Consider the following 21,582-nt stretch of genomic DNA (forward strand, 5'->3'; position numbering starts at 1 on the left):
TGGCTTCAACACGCAACTCCTTGCACCGAATTTCTTAAAGTTAAACACGTTGTTACAAAAGAGGTACTTTTTACAGTTTTCTTACTTAATATTGAAGTTTCCTTAAATTACTCTGTAATTTTATTTTGAAGTTTGACCGCCTTGTATCCGGTGTCTGCTTCCCATTCATAGAACTTGATGCTCGCTGATGGTTTAAATTACTTGGATATTACCAACATAATGTGTTCATTTTTACTAAAAAGTTCTTAAGGAACACAAACTTCAAATAATATTTGATGTTAATTGTAAATAATGCTACGATTACAGTCGTCAACATGTAATAGTAATCTAGTGAGGAGCCGGCGACATCTAGTGGCATTATCTGTTCATTACATGGCCTGAACTTCCCGCAATGTTGACAATATCAAAGAGGTGTTATTTATACAGTTGATGGAAACTATTTTTTGCTGTTAAATAACACCTAATTTTAGATTTAAATGACACGAATGAAACCATTTGTTTATATTTTTGACAGCTCCGCCCTCCTCGCATCCCCATCTGCCCCCTTTGCAGCCTCCAGTTTCCCACAATGCACTGCGGGCATCACCACCAAGATGGCCGATGTCATGGAGGAGTATGAGAAAGAAGCTGGCTGCGTCCCTATTCTCCATCCAGAGGTACGTTTGTACACCCGTCTCTCGGGCTTGTATGCATAAATTCACCTTAGACCAAATCTTGGCCATCGGCGTGGATGTTCTTTGTATTTCGTCGTGTTTTTCCCCCCGAGAGTAAATGCCCCCTGCATTACCACTAGCGGGGGGGATGTCAGGCTGCTAACGATGCTAAATGCGCTAACGCCCCCCTCCCCAACACACCCCTCCTGCTGCATTGCTAGTGCTCACAGACACATAGTAGATGTCTTGTGTTATTTTCACGCGCAAATGTTTACCTCGGTTTTTGCCAAATGCACGACCGTTATCGTGTATTCCAAGATGTGCGTTTCCAAGTGTCTTTTTGCGCAAAAAATAAAATGAAAAATAGTCAAACCTCAGTCGAGCGTCATGTAGCTCGGGAGCTACGTTAGCTGGTTTAAAAATGTGTGTCAATTTTGTCAAACATCAGAAAGGCTACAAAAGATGTTAATAACATTGAATTATTAATACTATTGATTTCAACCATGTTGCCGAATAATATACTTGCACATCATTCCCACGGCTATGAGTGTTCATCAATGGCCAATTTGGAATTTGCTAGTTGCTGCTCATTTCGATTTAAAAAATCATATTTTTCCGAGGAGACTCAATCATCGTGTTATTTAGGTTGTGTGGTGCGTAATTGTTGCTTAGGGAGCTTGTTATTACGCGGCTTTAGTTTGTGCTCAACACCTTAGCGGCCTTTTTGGCTCATCAATTGATCAACCCCCTTTATTTTATTTTTTTAAACTAGATAATAAAACAATTAAGACTGGTCTCTTTTTCACGGGTGATCTGGCCAAGAAAGTGGAGCAGCATTCACATCATAGCAATATCAATGTATACACAAAATAATGCACTTTGCATAAAAATGTACATAAGAGCACGTGAGATTACAGTACAGATTCAGAAAACAGAAAACGAGACCACTTTCAATGCCATGACATGCATTCATGTTATTTGGCCTGCTTACCCATACATAATAAATGAACTGATGTTGTTGTTTTTTCAGGGATGATATTGATTATTAGTGCAGTAGTCAAGGAGACCAAAAACTGATATTTGAAGCCGATATTTACTTTCATAAAAAGGGAAAATATTGGCGTTAAGTTCGTCAACATAAAAAAAACTAATTCTAACTCTTAACTATGTCGAAATGTTTTAAGCATTTGTTTATGTTACTGAACAACTCAGATTTGCATTTTTTAAATATTAGACAATTAGGCTTTTTTTTTTTTAACCAAGTTCAGGGAGCTCTCATGGTCATCGGCATGTCTTAAAAAGTAAATTGAAAACTTAAACAAGTAAATAGCTCCCTTAACCTCCCATATTGTTTTCTACAGTAAATAAAATACTGTATCTGAATTTTTTTTTTTTTTTTTTTACTTATCTTAGTTTTAGTTTCAAACAAAAAAGAAGGCGCAGAGAGTTCTCAGGGTCAGCAGCATTAATTATAAAGTTAATTGAAAATTCAAATAAGTAGTTTCCTGAAGTTAACACAGTTTTAAATTGCTCTAATTTCCTCTGTCATAATTTTTTGAAAGGCCGATATTCGTCAAAATGCCGAATGCTGCGAAAATCTGCCCGGCTGATGATCAGTCCATCTCTAGTCTTTAATACAATTATTGCGGGGATGTTAACAGTTTGACCATATGGTGTGCGGCGAAGAGGGTGATTTTGATGCTATTTCCTCTTTTTTTTAATTTTTTTATAATAGCACAATAACTTCCTCTTGTCGGGAGGTAGGCCCAGACAAATACAATAGTTTCATTGCTTTCTCCCGTGTTTTACACTTTAATCCAGATTGTGTCTTGTTGGGCCCCAATGCGCTTAGATAGCAAGAGGGACAAGAAAACTGAAGTTGCCTGTTTACATTCAAACTGGGTTTGTAGCAAACATGCATGATGTATTAGTAAAGAACAATTGATTGTGATCAGGTGAAGAATGAAGAGGCTTATTGCATGTGACACATGATTAGATCTTCCAGCGCAAGACTAGATTAGCTGTTGTTGTCCTGTTCTACCGCTGCATACGCTGTTAAACAGTTTTTCACTATTTCACTTGTCCTCATTTGTTTGCAGCTTGGCCAAAATGGTGACACGCGACGCACTTTGGAGTCAGCCCTTCACCACAATATAAGAACTTGAGCACCTTTTCGCAACATATGCAGTTAGCTAGCTAGCTGTGCTATACCCTGAAATTGCATCTTCCCTTCGCATAGCTTTAGACGAACCGGTGGGATGTATTGCAGCCACTGCAGGCTTTAAGCAGATATATTTTCGTGGCTCAAACGCGTTATGTTTGCTACGCTAAGTGGAGGCATAAGAACGATGCTTAGATGACGTAGCATCCATTTTTGCCAGTTGACAGTTAAGCGGGGCGTGGTTTCAGCGCATCCAGCGTACATGCTCACAGCATCTCACAGTTCAGCTTGATTTTCATGACTTTGAAGACTCCGATTTATTTTTTTTATTATTCAAATTTGCTTGTTAGCACGTTTTTTTCTGTTGTGTGTCCCATTTAGAAGACATTCATTTTCAATGTACTCTACGTCGTAGAGTGTTTAATTTCCCATTTCCCTCTTGTCTGGAATGCACCTGCTAATGCGGCCCTGGAGAAAACCTGACCTTGGTTTCTCTTTCTCTTTAGGAAATCAAGCCTCAGAGCCACTTCAACCATGGCTACAGCGAGAACGTCAGCCGCAAGAACCACGTGGATGACTACAGCACATGGGACATCGTTAAAGCCACACAGTGCGTGCAAATAAAGCTTTTTGGGTCTGATTTGGAATTGACTTGCAATTCACCCTAACACGACTTCATCTTCTCCGCAGGTACGGCATCTTCGAGCGATGCAGGGAGCTGGTGGAGGCCGGATTCGACGTTCAGCAGCCAGACAAAGAAAACGTGACACTCCTCCACTGGGCTGCTATCAACAACAGGGTAGATTTGGTCAAGTGAGTCTCCCTCCTCTTTTGGTGTTATTTCTAATAATGTCATAGGCGCTAATAATACTTCACCGCAGGTACTATATATCAAAGGGGGCCATAGTGGACCAGCTCGGAGGAGACCTGAACTCCACACCACTGCACTGGGCCACCAGGTACGTTCTGTAATTGTTTTGTGAAGTGTCTCTTGCTCCTGCATTATTGATAGCCTGTCTCCCACCTTACATTGACCTTTTAAACCCCCCCCCCCCCCCATTGTCATCTTCCTTGTCTCCATAACTGCAGCAAGTGAAAAATAATCCGTCCAGCCGAATCAAATCTATTCAAATGTAACGTTTCTGTGACTCCCAACAAAATCTGTTTTATTACTTACTCCAGACAAGGCCACCTATCCATGGTGGTGCAGCTCATGAAATACGGCGCCGACCCCTCTTTGATCGATGGCGAGGGTTGCAGCTGCGTCCACTTGGCTGCCCAGTTTGGCCACACTTCGATTGTTGCCTACCTTATCGCCAAGGGACAGGTCAGATGTGGATAACACTTAATACCCTCCCACATTCCATAAACATGCTTTAGGTTCATAACCTCGCCAGCCAGATTGATAATTGTGATTCACTCGAGGGAGTTCTTCACGTGATCAATCTGGTACTTCACTCGGCAGACCCGTTTGGGAAAGGCGATGCTTGCTGTACAATACTTCGAGCCGATTGGACGATGCGGCGTCTTTGCACATTTTGTTTTGGCCAATCAAAGCAACCAATGAAAATCTTTTCTTCCGTCTCACCTCACTAGTTAAAAATGCACGAAACTCCTCTCGCTGTTCAAATTCAACAAGGACACGGCGGGTAAATCTGCGAGAACGTAATTAATTGCAGGATCCATTCATCTGTTATGAATGTACAGTATGGGTGACATTTCAGTTTGGGTCGTGCCTCTGTTCTCCACCTGAGGGAGACATTACATTCATTTTGACTTTGTGTCCTCTCATCTAGTTTGCTTATTCAGCATTTTCTCGTTTTGCATGCATGATAGGATGTGGACATGATGGACCAGAATGGCATGACTCCACTCATGTGGGCGGCGTACAGGACGCACAGGTGGGGAAACACACACGATGAGTTATCTGGTCTGCTCTGCTGATAATGACGATGCTGCTGAATGTTGCAGACCAGAAACACAGGGGAAATAATCTACCGCACAGAAAGCCATGACATGTTATTATGCGGTGAGCTGTTTGCCCCAATGTAAAATAAATAACCAGTAACCCAATTTTGTACTGTACCGTATGCTGTAGTCTCTTATTAACCTACACCTACACATATAGCACAACCATAATTACAGTCATGTATGAAAAACATTTGTAGGTCATTAATGTAAAACAATCAAATTAGAAACAGTAAGTACGGCAGTGACCGGATGCATCTGAAATATGGCGGTAGCTTTGTGTGCCGCGTGGCGACGTATTGTTACGGCGCTGCCCAAATTACTTTACTGTGTACCCCATCGTAAGCTTGAAAAGCGCGTCTTGTCAGGATTGTCGTAAAAACCTTGGATCGTTTTGAAAAAGTGTCGTTCAGTTTTAGCACCATAGCGCTGCTTTCATTTTTCATGTTCTTGCTACAGTGTGGACCCGACCCGACTGCTGCTCACCTTCAACGTGTCTGTGAACCTGGGCGACAAGTACCACAAGAACACGGCGCTGCACTGGGCCGTGCTGGCCGGCAACACCACCGTCATCAGCCTGCTGCTGGACGCCAATGCCAACGTTGACGCGCAGAACATCAAGGTACTCAAAATCAGCCGGCGCAAACTCGCTTTCTGTGTCACACTCACTTTACATTCCGTATGTTTTTTTTTCTTCTTCTTGCGTTTAAGGGTGAAACGCCACTTGATCTCGCCAAGCAAAGGAAGAACGTGTGGATGATCAATCACTTGCAGGAAGCGCGGCAAGCGAAAGGCTACGACAGCCCGTCCTATTTGAAGAGACTCAAGATGGATAAGGTGGGCGCAGACATAGACGATTACCGCGTGTCGATTACAATTCTCCATAAAATCATCCATTAATCATCAGTTACATTTCGTGATGTCAGTCTGACAGGAAGTGGCTGTGAAATAATGGCGTATGTTTTCCAAGCCGATGGTCACAATATGGGAAGACAACACGAAGCCTAGTCATATTATTGTATACTTTAAGTGTAATGCAACTACATGGATTCACCAATTCAAGTTCAACTTAACCTAAAAAAAAATGGTGTGTTAAATGTACTCAATTTTATTTCATCAAGTGGTTGCGCACAATAACATCATCTGGATCCAGAAACATATTTTATGTAGATGTATAGTTTACTTTTAAAAAAAATTATGTGGATTCAGATGACGATTTCATGCAACTTCTTAACCAAATAAAATTGACTTCTTTGTCATCTTTGTCAGTGTACTTACTATCAAATCAATTTTCAATATGTTCTACCAAAAAAAAAAAGTGGCAGTGTTGTATAAAAACATAAAGAGAATGTAAAGAAAAATGATCATACATAGAGTATTAATGACATTTGTGGCGGTTGTAAGAGTGATCTATACTTGACTTCGTGTGAGCCTTGTCAGCAATAAAATGATTTCAGATCATTTTTCGACGCATATGCCATAAGAACTGTAAACAACGATGAGGGCTTTTTTTGTTTGGTTTACAGCAGCAAACGATAATAATGATATAGTCTCTACACTGGGCAAAGCAGAATGAGAACAGCTGTGCATGAAGCAATTGTGCATGAATAATTTATAGAATGCATGTGGCTGTAAACGGGAAACTATGAATGAACAAAGAATAGTCAGCAGCATGACACATGTAGGTAGTTGAAAATGAAATGAAATACCTGCAATATTATCAGCAGTGGCATGATAACTACATGAACAAATATGTATAACATAAAACCCTGTTGTCTTGTTTTGTCCTCTGCTTGCAGGAGGTCAGACAAAAGGTGATGCTGGGAACGCCCTTCCTAGTCATCTGGCTGGTGGGTTTCATCGCCGACCTCGACATCGACTCTTGGATTATCAAGGGCCTCATGTACGTTGGTGTTTGGGTGACGGTGCAATTCCTCTCCAAGTAAGTCTGCACGGGAGCACGTTTTATATTGAATGCTGCAAGACTTTATGGTAACTTAAAAGGTCATCTTGGACTGAATGTCTGCAATCTGAAAAAACATTGAAGTAAATCTTTGGCATTGAATGAGTTCAGCATGTCGTTATTGTACTAACGAAGGGAACTTCAATAGTTAAACCCCTTAAAAGCATTATGTCGTCACACATGGTCAAATTAGAAATTGTGTTTTGGAATAACATTAAACTACATATTTCTTTCCAGGGCTTTCTTTGACCACTCCATGCACAGTGCTCTCCCTCTGGGCATCTACCTGGCCACCAAGTTTTGGATGTACACAACTTGGTTCTATTGGTTCTGGAATGATATCCTTTTGGGATTTATGCATAGAATACTTTTTACCCTTTGTGTAGAAAACAGGCCCACTCCCCTGTATTATTTTTGTGGAGTCATATATGTCAAGCACAAACCTGTCAATAGTGACAGATGGCTTCTAATGTCCACCAGACGTTGCGTGTCGAGCACTGTCTAATTATAGGGGAGGAATTAGGGGGAATGTGGAATTAAAACTTGTTCGTCCTTTCAGTAAACGGACATAAACAAGCAGGATGTAAATGAGACCCATTTGCCCTGCTTTTCCCTCACGTTTGACAGAACACAAACAATTCTGAGCTGGCATAGCTGAGGGCTGAGTTTCAATCTATTTGGCTTAAAAGAGCCAAAACCCGAAACATTAATAGGGATGGATGGCAAAGCGGCGTGTCCAATCATTGTGTGTGCAAATGAGCTTCTTAGCCACTATTCTGTGTTTTTAGATTTATGGACAGAGAGTTGGAGTGGAACAGCTGCTGGGCGCAATCCAGCAGAGACAGAATCTGGCTGCTCATGCATATTTTTTTCTCTATTCAGTGAAGAATTGCCTTTCTGTGTGCGTGCTGCTAATTGAAGGAGGGGAGGGCACTGAATCATATGCCTCATTGCTGCACTAATAGGGAGGGCGAGTACAGTACTGAGCTTGATGAAAAGAGGCACACTGGGTGTCTTCATTTCAACACTGTCCACTATGGTTCTGATTTTTGGATTACAGCAGGGTTGGGCAAACTTTTGCATTAAAGCACCGATGGGCCAGGTCTTTCGTAAATTGGAAGGGGGGAAAAAATAATATTGTAACATTAAAATAATTAATGTTATATTTGTGCTTTTTATATTTAAACTGGTTATATATTTCATTATTTGGTGTACCTTTAATTTATTTCATTTAAATGATAAAAATTAAATAGATTAATTATTGAACCTGTCAAATGTACATTAACAAAAAATATTTACTGTATTTATTTATAAATATTTAATTTAATGAATTTATTTATTTTCTACATGTAGTATAACTGGTTAAGTGATATTTATAAATTTTTGTTTTTAACTAATTTCTTGTAAATAAAGTAAATTAAAAAATGTTATATATAGATTTATGGTTTATTTATTGATTGACTATAAAATAAATTTTAAGTACAATAATAGAATTTACGATGAGAATTGTTAATTTATTATTAAAATTAACTATTTTACATAGAGAATTTAGCATTTTCACCCATACTGTTTTACATAAATGTTTGATTATGAGGATTTTCTTGGTTTTGACTGCTGGCATGATTTCTCTCGTTTTTGTTTTCCCGCATTGTCATTATTTGTCAGGCAGTAGTTTTTCCTCCCCTAAAAATGAGAGGACACGCTGCCTCACGTGACTGATCTGCAGGTGGAGTAGTTGTTGTTGTTGTTGTTGTTCTTGTTGTTGTTCCTAGCAGCTGCACATATGATGTTCTGTGCAGAAAACCTGTGGGATTAGAAAGTTCCCTGCATGAAATGTGACATCATACATTAATAGTGGGACCTTTGAGACATATTGACTGAAAATGCTCTTGTAAAACGTCACATTTTATCTCCTACTTCTACTGGTTCCCCACTTGTAGAGATGTCAACCATTGCTTTGCTTCCATTTTGCTTGTTTATTCTGCTACAAATCAGGAACATTCTTTTTGCTGGCAGATCCGTAAATCTTTATTATTCAATAAGTCCTAATACCAAGTCATAATAATGTAGACTTCCGAGTATGATACTTGAGTGTTGGCTGTTTTCCTTAACCTCGCCTCGCACATCTCCCCTTCGCCACGGTCCACGTGCCATTCCTCATCAACACGCTGGCTCTGTTCTACAACTTTGGCAAATCGTGGAAATCAGACCCAGGGATCATCAAAGCCTCGGAGGAGCAGAAGAAAAAGGTCAAATCATAATTTTTTCGGGGGTGTTAGACAACGTTTTCAAGCTGTCGCATTCCATTTGGGATCGTTTTGAATACAAAAGAAATGCAACATGGCAGCCTCCTCTCATAGCGGAAGCTCCTCTGTCTTCTCCCTCATTATTGGACTATAAAGCACATTGAAAGGGGCCCGGATCCCTCATCCTGTGATTGATGAACGTGCTAAATATATCCTGCATTGTTGAGGGCTTCAAAGCTTAGAGGAACCCTTTCCGCCTCTTGATTTCCCCTAAAACAAACCCAGAAGTGAAAGGATTTTTAATCTTTGTTTAGGATTTTTTTTTTTTTTTTGCACCCGGGTCCAATTTACTTGAGTTTGAGTATCTGCCGATATCAAGTCCCGATACCTTGGCGACGCATTAAGAAGAAGAAGAAAAAAAACATCCAAATCTTCAAAAACTCAATTATAGATGTCCCAATGTGATACCTTTGTATATCGTTTTAAGTTAAGTTCAGCAGTACTGGTAGTTCAAACCCAGTAAACAAATAGAATCCTTTTAACCTCCTAAGGCCCAAGCTGTTTTTTTACATGCAAAGTGCTGTCCACGTATGTGGCCACTAAGCCTTAGGAGGTTTTATATATATATATATATATATATGTATATATATATATATATATATATATATATATATATATAAGAGCTGTCAAACGATTACATTTTTAAATCAGATTAATCACTTAATAAAAAAACTTTTTTTTTAATCAATATTTGTTTCCCGCCAAATTTTAAGAGCACCAGTTATGTGTTAATCCTTTCTACATTTGATGTTATGAGGTCGTCTTCAACATTTTTTGATCCACTGCACACACTCTTCCTCCTCTTTTTCTAATCAATGAATTACTTGCATAATTTAAAATGGGGGGAAAAATGACCCCGATAGTTCGACATGAACAAATATTCTAAATGTCATACGCAAATACTTATCAACTACTTTACTTTAAAGCATGTAATTATGTTTATTGCTCAAACAACCTGTGCTACCTTAAATGTAGCCATCCGCTGTCACGCTAAAGGATCATCTATGGTCAAAATTAACAGTGCGATTAATCTGCGTTAATTCATGATTAATGCAATCTTTTTTGGTGATTAATTAATCAGTTAATGCTTTAACTTTGACAGCACTAATATATATATCATCACAAAATAATGATTTGAACAAATACACTTAATATCCTGTACTAGATATGAAAAAAAATCTAAGTAATTAAATCTGACGAATTCAACAGTGCAGTAACAAAATTAAGATTTTAAATGGTCACTGAATTAAATTTGGCTTGATTACGATATTTGTGTCGCTTAAGTTGTTTCCTAATTATTCATTCCGATCTCCTTTATTCCCTCCTCCAGACTATTGTGGAGCTGGCAGAGACGGGCAGCTTGGACCTCAGCATCTTCTGCAGCACTTGCTTGGTAAGCCGGCAACACGTTTTTACGGACCAATATAACCGTTGAAGAAATCGATTGCATCACCTTCTCCCTGTGCAGATACGGAAGCCTATCAGATCCAAACACTGCGCCGTGTGCAACCGCTGCATCGCCAAGTTCGACCACCACTGCCCCTGGGTGGGCAACTGCGTGGGTACGTCGTGGAGGGTATTACACCTAAGATGATAAATAAGGGGGAAGTGAGGAGTACCAAGGGGCTCGTAGAAGCAGATGGTCCGGATGAAGCTTTTTTTTGAGCGAGGAAACAGATCACACTCCTGCTGAAGTGTTTCAAAGTTTGTTCAGCCATTAGCATTAAATCAATCTATGAGAGCCAGCTGTTGTCAACACTTTAGATTGGTTAATTTATTTGTAAAAAAAAAAATAATAATAATAATAACACCCACACATGCGAACTGACTAATAATATCGATTTTTGAAAACATGAAATTTACCAAATTTTTGACTTTTGAGGTTTCGGCCCGACGACAGCGATTTCATATTTAACATGCCACATCAGCTGTGTAGATAAAGTGACATCATACCAGACAGGAGAAATTCAGTATTGCGCAATGACTTTTGTTGATCCCCCCCCCCACCAATGTCTACCGGGGCTCGTGGTTTAGACTGAGGAGTCAACAAAACAAGCTAATTCCTATCATTCTTGCTTCTTGAGATATTTTGGCAAAAGCCAAAACAGTTCCTTTTCCAAATAAAAGCGGCAAGTGACGTCTGTTGTTTCTGTCCACAGGAAGCGGGAACCACCGCTACTTCATGGGTTACCTGTTCTTCCTGCTGTGCATGATTTGTTGGATGTTGTACGGCTGCATCTCCTGTGAGTGCTTTCACCTGCTTGTTCTGAATTGCCTTCAAAAGTTTAGAGAAGGTTCACCTGAAATGTCCCCCCCAAATACCAAATTGCTCGAACTCTTTGTGAGTGCAGTGAAACCCAATTATTTGCGATGGAGTAATTGAAAATCAAGGAGTAATTGGCACTTCTCCTAAAAGGGTTTCACCCATAGAAGCCACAAAATGGCGGCAAATCACTTAAAAAAAAAAAAAAAGGATAGGATTGATGTTTGAGCACGTACGTCACTTCCTTCCCGTTTTGTCCGCCACAGACTGGAAGATCCACTGCGCCACAACTTACGCCAAGGACGGCTTCTGGCTCTACTTGACCCAGATCGCCGCCTGCTCGCCGTGGATGTTCTGGATGTTCCTCAACAGCGTCTTCCACTTCATGTGGGTGGCCGTGCTCATCATGTGTCAGCTCTACCAGGTCGGGACACCTCACTACATTCTGCTTCGTCGAGCATAAATCCAAACGGGCTGACATTGCGATTTTTACGGCCCGCCAGATCGCCGCTTTGGGAATCACCACCAATGAGAGGATGAACGCTCGGAGATACAAGCACTTTAAAGTCACGGCCACGTCCATTGAAAGTCCCTTCAAGTAAGTATTGAAGGATGATGGTCTGATCTTTTCACCATACATTTAGTCTCTCACAGCTGCAGCCCTGGGGTTTGTCACTCCTTGTAATTTTACAAGTATTTCATTTATAACCTGGGCAAGCACAAGCCAAGCACTCGAGACAAGGATTGATGTCTCTTCGTTGTGGTTGCCCTAAGTGCATGTTCACCCACTTGTAAAGTAAACCACTCAAAATGTGAACGTGTGCAAGCCCAAAATTGCGTCTAAGTTTGCCTGTGGGGAAAACCCAACACATTTGACATTAAATACTGCCACACTGCTGGAAAAAAAAATTTATGACAAAAAAAGTTGTATTATAATCAAAGAAATTTGTAATAGAAACAGTCAAAATGTGATGCCAAATATAAGCAGCAGCGTTGAGGCCTTAGTAATTTACAAATAAAAGCCATGCAGTGATGTACATCTGCATCACATTGAGAGTTTCTCAATATTTTAGATCCCTCGTCTGTTTAACTCATTTAGTCCCACATAAAACCTGGGATTGAATGACTGGAATCTTAACTCATTTGCTCCCCAAAACGTATATGTCCTATTTTAAATATCACCTTGCTCCCAAAGACGTATTTATACGTTTTAATGTTTTATTCTAGCGCATACAGCAAGCTGTGATGCAGCCTCTGAACTGAAGAGAAAGCTTAAAGCAATGGTAGTTATTACAAAAAAAACGGCCAGCAGGTGGCAGCAGAGTGTAAGAGATCAACCGGGGCCATGGTGCTTTTTTTCTCCCCCAGTGTTTTAAACAGATTTGTGAATAATGATGTAATTTAGTATAATATTCTCATGCTAATTGCTGCAAAATGGAATCAGATACAAATCTTTAAAAAAAAAATCCTAATGAAAGAAGAGACTCTAATCTCAGTCAAAATCCATTAAAACAGCCGGGAGCGAAGAGGGTTGCTTCAGTGAAAATGGCTGGGAGTGAATGGGTTAAAGGACATAAAACACGTTTAGGATTAGGATTGAATCAATTGAGTGTTGATTCCTGTCTTGGTCCCTCTTCTGTTTTGCAGCCACGGTTGTGTCCGAAACCTCATCGACTTCTTTGAGGTCCGCTGCTGCGGACTGATGCGGCCCGTGGCGGTAGACTGGACCACGCAGTACACAATAGACTACGACCAGACGTCAGGTTCTGGCTACCAGCTCGTGTAAAAAGAGTGCGAAGACAGAAGGGGCAAGGGGGAGTCTCTGTTTGTTGTGAGAGTTGACACTCCTTTGGGCCATCATGCAAAACATCGGACGGGACTAGCATGCTGCTCACCCCCCCCCCCCCTTTTTTTAAACCACTATTAGAGGGAGATGGACAATAAAACGTCACAAAATCAAAGCACCTCCGGTACTAGTAGAGATGCAGTTGCAGTATCCCCTCCTCTATTTATGTTCTTTTATTTACAGATAAGGGAATGTGTTTATCAGCACTCTGGACTGGAAAATATCCTAACAAAAAAATCCGATGTGTCACAGGTATATTTATTTAAAACGTATTTATCAATGAGATGCTCCATCATTTTTTTTTTTTTTTTAGCAGAGTAGGCTTTTTTATAATAAGAGTATACCTGTAGCTGTTGGATGGTGTATTTATTATGACTTGTAGGACAAGAAGGTTCATTCCATGTGTTATCCAAAAGCTGTAAAGTCTTATGTATGTTTTTTTTTTGTTGTTGTTGGTCCGCCTACAAACATGCACTGATTTTTTCTTTTTTGTTGCTGTTACTGAACAAAAGGGCCCAGCAGCTTCCTTTTCCCCATTGTTGACTTTTCCCGTATGTGAGGTGGCGAGTGTAGAGAATGTGTACATAAATAATTTGGAAATCCATTTTTTTAATTTTATTTTTTGTCAGTGTAATTTTAAATTTCAATTTGAGGGGGGACTATGATAAGGACATGAAGAAGTTACTGTAGCTTTTAGCGATGTCCAACACTGGTGTCCCACACTTGCATGTCTGATGCCCCCGCCCAGGCCACTGTATATACTCCAGTGTTACGTATTGGCAAGTGCATTCTGTTCCATTTGTTTGATCAACTCTCAAATCCAACATCTAGTGAACTCCTCAACTGTGTATTATATTTCATGCTTGTGGACTGTACGCATCCATTTTTTAATTATTATTATTTTTATATGTCATGGGTTTGTTATACCACTGGATGTACAAATTGTAAAGCAAACACGCGACAGTTGTTTTCTTCTTTTCCCCTCCTTTTCTAAAAGCAGAAAAATGTGATCATGCAAGATGGGCCTTGTGTTTTTTTGCCCATCAACACAAAAAGCAGCCCCGGTTTCACAAGTTCTTCCAATGAAAAAAAATCTGTTGTATTCCGGATATATACAGTATATATAAATACATACACAGGAAAATAAGACCGTATCATTTCCAGTGCCTCTCTGTGCCCACATCACTTTAAATTCCGCTTCAGATGTAAAACATACGGGCATGGTTCAGTTTTAATGGCTTTAATAATAAAAGACAGTCAAATGTGAACTTTTTTGTGTGTGTGTGTGTGAGGAGGGGGGGGGTGTTTTATATTTAAGAAGGTATTAAAAGCACAAAAAAAAAAAGCGTGTAATGATGATGATGTCACTCGGCGTGGACCAGGGCGCCCGCTCCTTGGCCGAAGCCAAATCCTTTCGGGCCGAAGTTCTTGGCATAGCAAGCTGTAGAGACCAATCATAAGACATTAATCCAAGATGTAAATAAGAAGCAAAACGCTACACTTTCTGAATGAAACGTTACACAAAATCCAAAACAGAGCTGCATTTAGTTTTGTTGGATGCACAGGTTAGCATGATCGATCTTCGCTGCTGATGAGCAAGCAAGCACGTGCTTTGAAATTGTTTATGTTGTCATATGTCATTTTAAAGAAACAATTCTCAGGGCAAATTTGCTTTAAATCTGCTTGAATCTTTTCTGGTGGACAGCAATTGTTTGAAGCCAAGGAGTGACATTCCCACATGTCAGGATTTGAGCAAACAACTTTGTGTGACTTTCCAGTGTGTGCGTGTGTCACTTTTTTGGCCTGGTTTCTTGATCTCACTTAGGTGTCAGAAGTTTAAAAGGGTGTGAGAAGCAGCCAAACACTTGTAAATAGTTTGCGGTAGCCTACTGAGTAAAAAATTGGTCTCTTTATTGGGTTGGCATGGAGATAATCAGAAAATGGGAGAAATGTTGATGTGACTGCTTCATTTGATTGATGTAAAGACATTCTACACAAATTACTTTTCAAGGTCCGGCGATGTTGGACACATGGTTGTGATATTTATCTACCATGTGTCATGTTAGTGGTGGTCTTTTTTTTTCTTTTTTTTTTGTAATTAGGCCCTAAATTGCTTTGAGTACTGAACAGTTTAATGACTTTGAAACACATTTATCACCAAAGTCAAAATAGGCTTCTACAATTTTAACAGAAGATTGTAAAATTAGTTGTAGGCTAATAATAGCCGCACAAGAGAGTCAGCTGAACCAATGCGGCTCGTGATGCCTTTCATGATGTCAATAGCCAAGAAATGAGGGAACCGTCTATCATTCTGTAGCATTTTAGTGCTGGGGCGGGCGAAAACAAAGAGTTTGAGGGCACCTTTGCAGTAGATTTCTCCTTCGTTGTCCGTCTGGGTGGTGGACTCCAGGCTCTTGCCGCACTTGGCACATCGGAAGCAGTTCTTGTGCCACGGCTGTGTGCACAAATTAGCACAAAAATTGTTTTCAGAGCAGTTAGTTTGAATATGACAACCACAAAAATTCACATTTTTCATACACAGATACATCATTTTGTACATTATGTGTGTGTGTCGGGGGGGGGGGGGGTCAGTGAAGTCTAATTTAGGCTTTGGCGTCGTCCTATGGTATGAATGCTGAACTCTGAGGGAAAGGTACTTTAACTCATTCACTGCCATTGACGGCTATAGACGTCAAAAGTTCATTTGAACTATTTTTATTAGTTGAATTTTTTTTCCCACTTTTGTTAAGAGTATGAAAACCTAGAAAAAAAATGAGTGTACATTTAGAACAGGTACTCTTACTCATACTCTTGTTAACAAAAGTGGAAACATATGTTAAACTAATAGAAATAGTTCAAATGATTTTTTTAACGTCTATAGCCGTCAATGGCAGTGAATGAGTTAATGACAATACGATTGACAGCTGGGGTAAAAGACACGTATTTTTAAAAATGTCACTTTTGGCGGGAAAATTATTTTCACGACATAAATGTGAAATATTTTGAGAAAAAGTAGCTAAATCAAAGCCCCCACCCCGAATTGTTTTTAGGGGAAAATGTTCTGTTCAAGAAAAACAAAATACTTTTTCTCCCTTGTATTTATCACATCAAAATCTGAATGTGTGTTGCTCAGACATTTCCTGCTTTCCTGAAGCGAGGACATTCACCTTTCCCGCGCCCATAATCTTCTCCGCGGCATACACGGAGTCACCGCAGCGAGCGCATTTTTCAGATCCTGCAAATTTCTGGGCGAATTTGGATGGGTTGGGGTTGGTGGTGGGCTTGTGACACTGCGACCTGTCGGGAGAGAAGCGGGCACAACACAAAAGGTAGATAATGAATGTGATGTGGTCCACCAGGAGGCCCTGGAGCCGCACTTGGGGGGGGGGGGGGGGGGGGGTGACTGCGAGTCGTCCTGAATGAAGCTCTTTGTGGCGCATTGTGAGTCCAGTGTAGCTCGTTACATAAGAAAACCATTTCATAATAATAAGCGGTGGATGTCTAGGGGTTGGATAAACATGTTGGCTAGGTGTGTGTTTTTGCTCATTTTCATAATAACATTCTTTGCAGTATTATTGTGGCAACACTTGACTCCTTGAAACCAAAGCATTAGGGGGCTAAAAAAAAAACTTTCATTGGTGTGGGAAATATTTGAATGCGTCCTCAAGAATAAAACTAATTTGATGGATTATTTCTTAAAATAAAAGTGTGTTAAAGAAGATAAATAATGATACAATGTTTATATGGTTTTGGTGTCTACCTACAAAATATAGGCATACAAAAAGCTAATTTTGTTTTTAAAAAGTTCTTAATTTTATGAAAATCAAAAGTATAGTTAGAGTTGTATTATTTTATGAAAAGTGTTGTATATTTTTAAGAAAATGTATTTATTTACTAATTTTATGAAAATCTGATTTTTAACTCATTCACTGCTATTGACGGCTATAAACGTCAAAAAGTCATTTGAACTATTTCTATTAGTTTAACATTTTTTCCACTTTTGTTATCAAGAGTATAAAAACCTTTTTATTGTACATTTAGAACAGATATAAAGTTTGTGATATAATCATGAGTTAACTAGTGAAGTAATGCGATTAATTACGATTAAAAAAAATGATCGCCTGATGCCTTGAATTATTAATAATCTTTTCTTTTTTTTATGGATTTATGGCAGTGAATGAGTTAGTTGAAAATGTATACAAGGAAAACTTTTAAATATTAATAATATATCTTAAGGAAATAAATATAATGAATTTGTTTTTTTGTGAACAAAATACAAGAGGGGAAAAAAGGTTGGTTTTTTTAAAGAATTTTATGGAAAACTTTCTATTATTTGACCAAAAAAGGTACTGTAGAAATTTGTCGTTTGACAGAGTACATTTTTTTATTTAACTTCAAGAAAAATGTAATAATATTGAGATTGAAGTCAATATTTTAATAAAATAAAATATTTTTGCAAAAAGTCCTATTTTGTTCAGAAAACCCCCCAAACTGTCTTTCCATTGATCCCAAATGCTGTTTAGCAGGAGCCTGAAAGTGATTTATGTCGAACAAAATATTATTATTGTTCTTATCAACAAGGGAGAGTGTCGCTTACTGCTCGGGTTTGATCCCCAGTCGCTCCCCTCGGTCCATATTGAGCGTGCCGGCGCCCTGTCCGTAGCCGTAGCCTTTTGGACCGTACTTCTTGCCGTAGCACGACTTGCAGTAGATCTCCTCGTCGTGAATTGACACCGTGGTGCTGTCCAGACCTTTCCTGCACACCACTGACAAACGCACCCACACAGGCACGAGTTAGTTTATTCAGTGGATATAGAAGGAGGTGCGTGAGTTCAGTTGTTTTTACTTTATTTGTCTTATTTAGGGTTTGTGACTAGCTTTAAATCTTATTTAACTCATTCGATGGGGACCATTCTTGATACCAGAAAACCCCTGCACCAATGTGACAAGCCTGTCTTTGTGAGACTTTCTAAGGCAACGTCTCGAACCCCGACCGAATCCCGGTCGGCCGGTGCCGGCCGGTGCCGGCCTGTGCGTGGCGTGGGGTCTGCGCGTTTCCAGCTGAGATGGTCGGCACAGAGTCCACAACTTTCCCCCCCAGCGTGATCTCACTGGAAAAAAACAAGCGCCCCCCCTACACAAAAGACGCTCGGCTCAGCGCGCCTTTTGTCCGCGGCTGTGCGGCCCGCTTATCTCATAGGTACTCACTGCAGAGAAAGCAGCCCTTGTGGAAGCTCTTGCCGTCGCACTGCACCTCCTCGGCGTGGTACACTGTGCCGTGGCACGCCGTGCACTTGTTGCCTCCGCCCCAGTTCGGCATTGTGGCTGACGCATGGAAAAAATGGGCAATAGAAAGCAGACAGGAGTTTAGAACATTCTCACAAGATTTCCTGGGATATGATTGTCGGTTGACTTCCAAATTGTTTCATCTCAAACCAAACTTCCCCCCCTTGAGATTGCTTCAAACATAACAGGTTACTCATACATAAGATGAAGAGAAGAATCTAACTCTAAATACAACTAAAAAAAGTAAACTACTCAGCAAGTTTATTGTAAGATTAACTCATTCACTGCCATTGACGGCTATAGACGTCAACATTTTTTTTTTATCTATTTCTATTAGTTTAACATTTTTCCCACTTTTGTTAACAAGAGTTATGAAAATCTAGAATGTTTTTATTGTATTAGAACAGAACTAAAATTTGTGATTAATCGTGAGTTAACTAGTGAAGTCATGCGATTAATTACGATTACAAATTGTAATTGCCTGGTGCCCCTAATTTTTAATAATCTTTAAAAAAAAGAAGGATTATTAAAATAATAATAATAATAATAATAATTAAAATTATTATTATTATATATATTTTTAAAGATTATAAAAATAAATAAATAATTAAAAATATATATATATTTTAAAGAAAAGATTATTAAAAATTAGGGGCATCGGGCGATTACAATTTGTAATCGTAATTAATCGCATGACTTCACAAGTTAACTCACGATTAATCACAAATTTTATATCTGTTCCAAATGTACAAAAACTATTCTAGGTTTTCATACTCTTGTTAACAAAAGTGAGAGAGAAAAATGTTAAACTAATAGAAATTGTTCAAATGAATTTATGACGTCTATAACCGTCAATGGCAGTGAATGAGTTAATTGATATTTGATAATCATGTTGCTTCATTTTGAACTGACGCGTTTAGATTTCCTATAGAAATGAGAGCACAGTGTAGTGACTTTCTTTCTGGGTGGGGGAAAAAAAAGTAATCTCCAATCCTCACAACCTGGGGCTAAAGGACAAAATAAATTCAACTTAATACCCTGAGGAATGCCTATGGGCGATGGGGTGTTGCGGAGAGCTCCACCACAGACCCTCCGTTAGAAACATTACATCACAATAGCTCACTTGATGCCTCCGCGCTCGCGTCTGGCTGTAATTACAGACCCTGGCCTGCCCCACAATGTGTCCATTTGGGGCCATTTGAAGACATAAATGCAATGACATGACTTACTATGTGATTATCTGGCCAGATGCTGATGTCTTCCTCACATCTGGATCAACACAATGCCAGGCTGACTCAACGGCGTGATAGACAACAAAAAGAGTCAAGAGTTTACCCTGAAACAACTTTTTAAAGTTCACATTAGTGACTTTAGAAAATCCGTCGAAACACATTGTCCTTTTTTTTTTTATAACTGAAACAATGAAGGATGCGTTTATTGTAGTCAAACCAGTTCGGTTAATTCAGATTTGCAAAATTCCTACAGTGAACATGTCACACAAATAGAGTGGTGGTCAATGGTCATATCTCAAATCATCTTCCTCCATTAAAATGAAAATAAATGGTATTAATCTGTTCCAGCCCGCCAATAAACACCAATTAAACTTTTGTATAACATCGCAACATTAATTCTCATTGGCCCATCTATGGTGTTTTCCACAGAGTGTTAGTATCAAGCTAGAGTCTTGTTTAGTTCAGTGGCGTCCAAAAGTGGGTAGGGTGAACGGGTTAGCCCCGAGCATCTACTTGAGGGTGGCATCAACACCATCCACTAGCAAGAGACTGATACCATTTTTTCGACACCGATGCCGATTATAGGTTGTCAGTGTAAGCCGAAAGGGAAAATATCGGCATCAAAATGGAGGGGGGAAAAACAAAACAAACTCCAACTATTATCAATTATTATTGTTGAAATGTCTCGCATATGTTTGTTGAACATTTCGGATTTTTTTTATTATTAGACAGTAGACAACTTTGTTTTAAAATTAACAAAAGGGTTATCTGTTAAAAGTAAATAGCTACCTATTGTTTTCTACAGTAAATATTTTTCAAAATTAAAAAATGTCTGAAATGTTAAACTTTCTCAGGTTGCAGAGAGTTGCCAAGGCCAACAGCACCTCTTGAAAAATTAGCAGACATTTAAAATAAATAGTTCACTGAAGTTAACAGTAGTAAATTGTTCTATTATCAGCTGTCAGGTAAAAAAAAAAAAAACAACAAAAAGGCCAACGTCAATATTTGTCAAAATGCTTAATATTGGTAACGATAATACGTCGACAAAAAAAACAAATCTGTGTCTGCTTCAAGACTAACAGACTGCCACTAGATATTGCCATCATTTTTTCGAAATTGTCTGTCTGCACCCCCATCTCCATTCAAATTTAATTTAGGTTTAATACATTTTAATTAAATAATTTGAGTATTAATTTATTTTAATTTAATGCAGTTTGAAACTGCAAATTGGTGCACCTGTAGAGTATTTTTTGAGTGGTACCTTGTAAAAAGTTAGAGAACCACTGTGTTATAGCATTTTCTTATTGTTAAAAACAACAATGCTAGCATTTAATGTATTTAGGCACGTATCACAGGCTATCAAATTTAGGGAACCGGTCCGTTACTTTCACACTGATTACGTCAAATTCCACCAACTGTACCTTTAGTGATAGAGTAAACAATCTTTTTTTTTTTAAAGGGGAAAAAAGTAATCCCCGCGTACCTGTGAACGTTCAATAAAATAAAACAATTACATGTTTACTTCGAAGCTGCGTCCAATATACATGTAGTTCCAATACCTTTTGGTAGATGTTACGAAGCAGGCAGTTCCAGATGTTAATTAAGATGGCAAAATTCCAAAGGACGACGTCGTGTCGTGTGCTTCGCAGTAATGTCCAGGGTGACGTAGCACAGTGCTCGTTTTTACCGACGGCGAGATGGGCGGGGCGTAGGAGCTGAGAACGTAGCCCTGCTGCGTTCAGGGGCTGTCCGATTTTTTTTAGTGTGCGTAAGTAAATGTGAGCAAAATTGTGGGCTTTCACTACTGGTAAAAACGCGTCAACATATAAAAATTGTAATACCGACCAATAATGTCTTGTTTAACTAAACAGGTAATAAATAACAAAAAAATATAGCAAAGTGCA

General features: G+C 39.2%; 2 protein-coding genes across 4 annotated transcripts; one reads left to right on the forward strand and one right to left on the reverse strand.

Moving 5' to 3' along the window:
- The first annotated feature begins 517 nt into the window (after positions 1 to 517).
- Positions 518 to 14,428, forward strand: zdhhc17 (zDHHC palmitoyltransferase 17). The gene is made up of 17 exons (XM_086058974.1): positions 518 to 656; positions 3,321 to 3,424; positions 3,505 to 3,627; positions 3,696 to 3,773; positions 3,997 to 4,141; positions 4,651 to 4,715; positions 5,242 to 5,404; positions 5,494 to 5,619; positions 6,582 to 6,724; positions 6,983 to 7,083; positions 8,870 to 8,994; positions 10,382 to 10,444; positions 10,520 to 10,613; positions 11,211 to 11,294; positions 11,581 to 11,738; positions 11,818 to 11,912; positions 12,962 to 14,428. Exons 1-17 carry the CDS (start codon positions 594 to 596, stop codon positions 13,098 to 13,100), a joined length of 1,869 nt encoding a protein of 622 aa, XP_085915100.1. The 5' UTR covers positions 518 to 593; the 3' UTR covers positions 13,101 to 14,428.
- csrp2 (cysteine and glycine-rich protein 2) lies at positions 14,385 to 21,385 on the reverse strand. Of its 3 annotated transcripts, none has more exons than XM_086058976.1 (7): positions 21,238 to 21,366; positions 19,676 to 19,736; positions 18,369 to 18,485; positions 17,758 to 17,926; positions 16,328 to 16,457; positions 15,522 to 15,615; positions 14,385 to 14,601 (listed from the first exon to the last, which is right to left on the reverse strand). In XM_086058976.1, exons 3-7 carry the CDS (start codon positions 18,478 to 18,480, stop codon positions 14,525 to 14,527), a joined length of 582 nt encoding a protein of 193 aa, XP_085915102.1. In that variant the 5' UTR covers positions 18,481 to 18,485; positions 19,676 to 19,736; positions 21,238 to 21,366; the 3' UTR covers positions 14,385 to 14,524. The 3 variants fall into 3 exon arrangements, with proteins under 3 accessions (XP_085915102.1, XP_085915103.1, XP_085915101.1); XM_086058977.1 differs by having other exon boundaries at positions 19,676 to 19,715; positions 21,238 to 21,327; XM_086058975.1 differs by lacking the exon at positions 19,676 to 19,736 and having other exon boundaries at positions 21,238 to 21,385.
- Between the last annotated feature and the right edge of the window lie 197 nt (positions 21,386 to 21,582).

Source organism: Leptonotus elevatus, chromosome 17 (assembly GCF_054856555.1).
Source record: "Leptonotus elevatus isolate MCC_2025b chromosome 17, RoL_Lele_1.0, whole genome shotgun sequence".
NCBI classification, from domain to species: domain Eukaryota; kingdom Metazoa; phylum Chordata; class Actinopteri; order Syngnathiformes; family Syngnathidae; genus Leptonotus; species Leptonotus elevatus.

Coding starts and splice junctions, on each gene's coding strand:
- zdhhc17 (XM_086058974.1), top strand. CDS start 594: ATGGCCGATGTCATGGAGGAGTATGAGAAAGAAGCTGGCTGCGTCCCT. Junction 4,716..5,241: donor GCGGCGTACAGGACGCACAG/GTGGGGAAACAC, acceptor TTCTTGCTACAG/TGTGGACCCGACCCGACTGC. Junction 11,739..11,817: donor TCATGTGTCAGCTCTACCAG/GTCGGGACACCT, acceptor ACGGCCCGCCAG/ATCGCCGCTTTGGGAATCAC.
- csrp2 (XM_086058975.1), bottom strand. CDS start 18,480: ATGCCGAACTGGGGCGGAGGCAACAAGTGCACGGCGTGCCACGGCACA. Junction 16,458..17,757: donor CTGGGGATCAAACCCGAGCA/GTAAGCGACACT, acceptor CTCTCCCGACAG/GTCGCAGTGTCACAAGCCCA. Junction 14,602..15,521: donor AGGAGAAATCTACTGCAAAG/GTGCCCTCAAAC, acceptor TGGTCTCTACAG/CTTGCTATGCCAAGAACTTC.